Source organism: Octopus bimaculoides, chromosome 25, assembly GCF_001194135.2.
Source record: "Octopus bimaculoides isolate UCB-OBI-ISO-001 chromosome 25, ASM119413v2, whole genome shotgun sequence".
Taxonomy (NCBI): Eukaryota; Metazoa; Mollusca; class Cephalopoda; order Octopoda; family Octopodidae; genus Octopus; species Octopus bimaculoides.
In genome coordinates, this window is record NC_069005.1 from 13,941,974 (window position 1) to 13,949,736 (window position 7,763).

The 7,763-nt window shown below is 36.7% G+C and overlaps 1 protein-coding gene across 1 annotated transcript in view; it reads left to right on the forward strand.

Annotated features, from left to right (window-relative positions):
• The window catches only part of LOC106884245 (uncharacterized), a 44,254-nt gene extending 37,483 nt beyond the window's left edge, over positions 1-6,771 (forward strand). The window contains exon 2 of the mRNA XM_014935515.2: positions 6,483-6,771. Within this exon, the coding sequence (XP_014791001.1) occupies positions 6,483-6,750 (268 nt within the window). The 3' untranslated portion in view covers positions 6,751-6,771. The remainder of the gene's footprint in view (positions 1-6,482) is intronic.
• Positions 6,772-7,763: the final 992 nt, after the last annotated feature.

The following is a 7,763-nucleotide window of genomic DNA, read 5'->3' on the forward strand; positions in this document are numbered from 1 at the left end:
AGCAGAATCATTAGCATGCTAATTAAAATGATTAGCAATATTCAGACCATCTCTACATTCTGGGTTCAAATTCAGCTGAGGTCAACTTTGCCTTTCATCCTTTCGGGGTCAATGAAATAAGTACCAGTTAAGCACTGGAGTCAATGTAATCAACTTGTCCCCTCTACCAAAATTCCAAGCCTTGTGCCTTTGGTAGAAAGGATTGTTATTATTATTCAGGCAGCAAGTTATGGTGGCGAACCGACTGAAATGTTAGTGCGCCGGACAAAATGCTGAGGTTGACTTTGCCTTTCATCCTTTCAGAGTTGATAAAACAAGTACTAGTTGAACACTGGGGTTGATGTAATTGACTCATCTCCCACCTCCCCCAAGCTGCCCTTGTGGCAAAAATTTGAAATAATTATTAAGGTAGCAAGTTGGCAGAATCAGTATGTCAGACAAACTGCTTAGTAACATTTCTTTCAGCTCTTCGCATTCTGAGTTACAATTCCACCAAGGTTGACTTTGCATTTCATCTTTTTGGGGTTGATAAAATAAGTACCAGTTTAGCACTGGGGTCAATGGAATTGACTAATCCCCTCCACCTACTGCCTGAAGGATAAAAAGCAAAGGTGACTTTGGCTGGATTTGAACTCAGAATATAAAGGTACAGTAGTAAATATCACAAGATATTTTCCTGCTGTTGAATATGTGTGCTCCCCAATTCTTATGGAGAACAATATACAAATACTTTAACTGTAGAAGATTAGTTTAATGAGTATCATCTCCAATCATTTTTTTTTTCTTTTTTTTAATTAATTAATGATTAGAAGTCTTCTTTTCAGTTAAATAAGGGAAAGCCATCAAACTCCCTTTTTTTATGTATCACTAACAGGAAACAAACAAAAATGCAATTTGCTCTGATCCAAGACAAAAAATATATACGCCTTTCAAGTGTTTTTGTTTTCCTTTTCCAACGAAACAACTGAGGCTTGTGAAATATTTACAGAAACTAAGGACTACGGTGTGAAAATTGCTCGTCATAAAAGTAAAGATGTTTGATAGATTTTAATGATAAACAGAGAGAACAGAAGAGACCAGAAAATAAAAGGAAACATGAGATGCTAAAGAGAATTCTTTTTAGTTGATATTGAAGTGGATCGCTTTTGTAATACAGTCGAAACTTTCAAGAAGTAACATATTCAACTGGGAATACCCTATTCAAGAAATTGGAGTGAATGGGTGGGTGGGTGCTGATGAGAGTGTGTATTTGGAATTTTGTGATTTTTAAAGGATTTTGTTCTTTTCAAGTGCAAAATACGATCTACATGGTGTGAAAGAAAAAAAGAAAAAATAATAAAGTGAAAAAATCATGTTATCTCCAGTACTATGGTGCAGGTGCATTAGATAATCAATAAGCTCTGGATAGGTGAGTCTATGTTGTTAGTTCAGTTTCTAGTTGAGGTATATCAATCCATTCACTTCTGATATCCAGAAGGTGTAGTCAGTAGTCATAGAGGACCATGCATTTGTGTTTCCAGTCAGAGCATGATAGAGTCTTATTAATAAAGTGCATGTAATATATTTTTATGCTCAGGATGCAACTGTAGCTTATTTTCAGGTTATCATCATCACCATCCTCAACATCATCATCATCATCATCATCATCATCATCATCAACAATAACATTTAATGACTATTTTCCATGCTGGCATGGGTTGAATGGCTTGACAGGAACTGGCAAGGCCAGGGGCTGCACTTTGTTCCTTGGTCTGTTTTGGCTTGGTTTCTACAGCTGGATGCCTTTCCTAATACCAACCACTTTACAGAGTGTTCTGAGTGCTTTTTATGTGGCACCATCACTCACACTAATGTTTTTACATGGCACCTTGGTCTTAGGATCTCGATTCTGCTGTGGTGGGCGAGACTCTCAAGAACAGCAATCTCAAGTACAACCTATCTCAGTCCTCTGTCATCTCCTTCATAAGGTTCAGCATCTTGAGATTGGCCATCTGTAAAAATAATTCTCTCTTTCTCACACAACCAGTGGTACATAACCAACATCCAATATTGTGTCCATTTAAAATGGATGGCGAATGATGATGATGATGATATGTCACAGTATGGCATAGTGTTATATCCCACTGGTCACAATGCACTTCCTCATAGTGTTGTAGATTTAAAATGATGGCACACCTCTGGCTGTGAAGGCAGGGCAGGTCAACATTCACTTGCAACTGGTACTCAACTTGATAATGACTACTTGAGCATTGACATTTCCCTGTGGCTTCATCTCCAGATCTGTGAGCCTCATGAATGTCGCTGTAGATCCACAACAAATTCTGTTGGCCTCCACCCATTGTCCTCCCATCATAGTGCTGGCCACCTTCCATGCCATACTGCCCTTAACAAGATCATAAAGCATGGCCTTGATGTCACAAGCCTCCTTTCCTAGCTTGAGCCAGTGGAGCTAGACTAAAGGAATGGTAAAAGGCCAGACGGTATGACAGTTTTTCCCGTTCCAAGGTGGTAAGCCCCCCCTCCCACTTCCCCATCTGGGATGTGACATGCTGTGACACCTTCTCCAGCGGCAACTTGGTGTTGTCAGCTAAGGGCCCAGGCTCTGCTGCTCGTCATGTTGAAAAAGACAAACTGTCAATGTATCAGTCACTCTCCAATAGGCTTATGGTCAAGCCTGTGGACAATTGAGACCTCTGTTGTCCTTGGTCCCCAGACTATATCTCTACTCACCACTACAGGGGCAGAGATTACTATCTGCAAGTGAGTCAGAGTAGCTGTTCCAGCATATCTCCTTCACAACGCCTTTTCCATTTTGTCTGCTGGTGCCATGAGAAATGTTGAACTATGATAGAAGAAAGTGGCCTTTACTTATCCTAAAACCTAATTACCACTCCACTCAAACCTACATACCCAAGGAAGATTTTGACTCAATAGAGACAATATATAGCCAAGATTAACTTAAATGCACCATAGTCCAACAATGGCTTAAGTCTTTTGGGGCATCTGGGCAGATTGATCAGCCTGATGAAGCAAATGTTGTGAATGGCTGGTTTATTATATTATTTATTTCCATGTATTGTGTTGTTTTAGATTTTCTTATTGTATTGTTTATAAGCTTTCATAGTATATATAGTTTTACATACTAATAAAGTAGTTTTAGGCACTTTATCCTTTGTTTTCTACATAGACCCATCAATTTCAATCTCAAAAAAAAATTTTGGTCCCTTTGGCTACACGTACCAAAACACCATGTGTCTCAAAAGGGTTAACTAGCTAAACTTCAAGGTCTCTGTCAATAAAATTCTTGTTTTAACCCATTCTTACCAATTGTCTGTTTAAACTGACACTTAATTTATAAGGGTATAAAACAAATACTTGCTACAAATTGTGATTTGTGTATGATCTGTATCAAAGAATGAAACCTTTTCTTAATGTGCATGCAGTCTTGCACCATAACTTGTAACAACCACAGTTGTGCAACATGGTGAGTACAAGCATGGCATTCAGTAAATGGTAAGCCAATTATTTCCAATTATTTAATTCTGTAGGCATTATTGTGGTTTCTATGTGGTTTTTTATGATCATAGGTGAGATGACTAATATTATTTGTTATCATTTGAGATTTATGTCGTCAACAAAATAAAATAGAACCCCTGTCTGTTATAACGGACATCCACAGCACACCTGATATTTTATGTGTGTTGATATAGATTCATGTTATAAATAGCCAATATGATATATATGAAATAATCTCTGGTTTTCATTTACAATAAATTTTATACCTTCATATCTCTATATCATTGTAAGTTTTTCTTTCAGTCTTACAACAGTAGAAGCCCTGGCATTATTGGAACAGCTGAGCAATGGCGGGAACGTTCACATGGGTCTCCCTCACAATATAGAACTCTCTGACAGCGATAGTGATACTTCAGATGATGAGGCTGTAGGTTCCTCAGTTCAACTGAAAAGAGGGCTTTTGGAAACTGACACACAAATTTCTTGTCAACAGGATATACCTGAAGAAATTGAAGAAGTTGCAGGAAATCTAAAACAAATTAAATTCAATAAAACAAGAAATTGGAAGAAAACAAAGCGGTGAATTGTGTTTCAACTTCATGTGAGCCTGTAGATATATCTGAGGAAGCAAAATCTTGTTCAAATTCAGTAGATTTCTTTAGTTTGTTCTTCACAAATGAATTACTGGATGACATTGTAGAATAAACAAACCGATATGCTGTTCAAAAAGATAAAGTTCTGAATGTCTGCAAATTGGAGCTGTATGGATTACTTCTCTCAGCTCACTGTCCACTCCCTAATAAAAGAAGGTATTGGTCATCTGAAGACAATGTTCCAAAAATTTTACAAAATAGCATGAGGTGAGACAGATTTAAGACTATATTAAGAAATATCCATTTAGTGCCAATGCTTCAGGAGACGATCGTGCATTCAAACTCCGACCTCTACTTGACCGCTTACAAAAAAAATTCAAGGAACATTGTGGCTTGGGAGAACATCTCTCTGTTGGCGAAAGTATGATTCCATATTATGGTAAGCACTATGCCAAATGAGTTATAAAAGGGCCCTTTGTTCTCAGCATGGATATATGCATGCTTGACAAGAAAGACGGTCCCAATAAAATCAAAAATGCATTTGGCCTAGGTGGGAACATTGTCCTTGATCTCATTGATGCTGTAGGAGTACCAGACAATAAAGGTTTAAAAACATTTTTGATAATTATTTTACAAATATTCAATTGATGGAGAAACTTTTTGAGAAAGGAATACATGTGACAGGAACCTGCAGAGAAAATAGGATGGCTAGATATCCTTTCAAAACGAAAACTGAAATGAAAGCATGCCTCAGAGGAACAGTTGACTTCAAGTCTACATCAAATATAGCCACTGTGAAATGAAAAGATAATAACAATGTTGTTCTGCTATCAAACTTTGAAACCTATGAAATGTCCACTGTTGAGCGCTATGATAGGCCTCAAAAGAAATATGTTCCAATTCCACAGCCTGAAAACATCCAAAACTACAACAAATATATGGGATTTGTTGACCTTCTGGATCATAACATCGGTTTCTATAGGATTCGAATGTAGCAAAATAAATAGTGGTGGCCTATTTTTTCATATTTTGTATCTGTGGCAACCCAAAATGCATGCATCTTGATGAATAGAGCAGGGCACAAAATTACATTATACAATTTCGTCGAAAACATTTCTCTAACTCTATTGAAAACATATGGCACTCCAAAGTTTCAAAGAAAATTCACATCTGCTCATTTGAAAGACAATGCAAGATATGATGGTGTTGAGCATTGGATTGAATATATTCCAAACGAAAGGAGATGCAAAGAGCACTCCGGGGTAAATCATTTCATATGTGAAAAATGTGATGTAGGGGTTCATCCCAAATGTTTCAAGAAGTATCATGTTCGGTAAAGCTGAATAGTTTCATTTCAAAAGGATATATTTTACTAAATAAATTTTCAGTTTTCATTGATATCTTATTTATGTGAACAGGAATTATTTACATAATAAAGTTATGGTCAGATATAATACTTTTTATTAGCCTCTAAATAAGTAGATTGCAAAGTTAACAAGCTTATTAAAGATTCATATGCACAGTGCTTAATGTCCATTATAACTGACAGTGATTATTTCAGGAAATATCAAACGGATTTCAATGAAATTTTTTTCAGTTGTTATTTAGGTCAAAATAATAGTATCTGTGAATCTCCAGGCAATTTCATTCATTAGAAAAATTTCAGCACCAATGAGTTAAGGCAGTGAGCTGGCAGAATCATTAGCAAGCCAGGCAAAACACTTAGCAGCATTTCGTCCCTCTTTACATTCTGAGTTCAAATTCTGCTGAGGTCGACTTTGCCTTTCATCCTTTCAGGGTCAATAAAATAAGAGATAAGTACCAGTTGATCACTGTGGTCAATGTAATTGACTTACCCAGTCCCCCAAGATTTCTGGCTCTGTACACAAATTTGAAATCAATAATATTCTTGTTTAAGAATGTGTGTGTGTGTGTGTTATATATCATATACTTTGTTTGTGAAGGCACATGGCTCAGTGGTTTGAGCATCGGGCTCACAATCATGAGGTAGTGTGTTTGATTCTTGGACTGGGCTGTGTGTTGTGTTCTTGAGCAAGACACTTTATTTCACATTGCTCCAGTTCACTCAGCTGTAGAAATGTGTTGCAATATCACTGGTGCCAAACTGTATTGGCCTTTGCCATTCTCTTGGATAACATTGGTGGTATGGAGAGGGGAGGCTGGTATGCACGAGCGACTGCTGGTCTTCCATAAACAATCTTGCCCAGAATTGTGCTTTGGGGGGGGGACTTTCTAGGAGCAATCCCATGGTCATTCATGGTTCTTCTTTAACTGACATGTTTATTTTTTTTGCTTTTCTTTTTTTATCATCACTCATTTTCTAAAAAACTATTCTTAATATTTTATTTTCAGTGATAAAGACTGTTCACAGCTACATATACTGGAACCAGCATGGAAATTTCAGCGAAACCGACTAACATTTGAAGAGGTTAACAATGTGTTCCAAGCTGTTCATGGCATGAGTTGCTGTCATCATTGCATAGTATACAATAATTTCCGTATTGGTAAGAAGGTCCGCGACTTAATAATATGTGGCTTATCATGGATCCAACATCCATTCAGGATTTCATATCAGCAAGAAGTTTTCGTTGACAGTCTTGTGACAAAAGAGAAACAATAAACACATTTTTTACTATTATAACTATGGCTACTATTGATATTGTTTATTCAGCTCTTGATGGAGCAGACTTATTATCAAAGCATCTTAAACTCCTGACCAACCCAATTTATATACACAACATGGCTTCTGCACAGTTTTGTCTATCAAATTCATTTGTCAGCCCTGAAGGTGTCTTGTTAAAGGTGTCATACAGGGACATGAACACACCAACCCCAGTTGTCAAGCAGTGATGGGGGACAAACACAAAATACATACACACACACAGATATATACATATGTATACAATGGGCTTCTTTCAGTTTCCATGTACCATGTCCACTCACAAGGCTTTGGTCAGCCTGAGGATATAGTAGAAAACACTTGCCCATGCAGTGAGACTGAACACAGAACCATACGGCTTGGAAGCAAGTTTCTTATGTGGCTTCTTCACAGTTATGCCTGCAATGATATATATATTTTAAAAATCAATGGCAAATTTAACTTTAAAAAGAAACTGGAAGTTGATTTTCAATCAATAAGAAAAAATATTCCATTTTCTTTCAGTGAAATTCATTTCCAGTTTAAATTTCAATGTTATAGTCTCAACACACTCACACTCTTTTCCACCTCCACTTCCATCATAATCACTATAACCACAGCTCTGTTTTTGGAAAAAATTTAAGATTTATCAATTTGGAACACACTTCATTTGGAAAAAAAGAAATTAAGGAAATTTAATTATGGATTGACTAGTGCCTTGTGAGTGGAATTTCAATGACGGAAACTGCATAATGGACCGCCGTCATTTGTGTGTATGCTAGTACCAGAAAATGAGACTGTGACTTCACCTATGATATTAATTTTTACTCTTGATAAATTATGAGGGGCAATCAAGAACCTCAAATGCAAAAGCTGATTCAGGTTTAAATAGGTTATCAAAATAATTAATTCAAAAAGTTAATACATGGTGGCTTGATGGTAAACATAAACATTACTGCTTATACATGCATTCATCCATCCATCCATATATATAT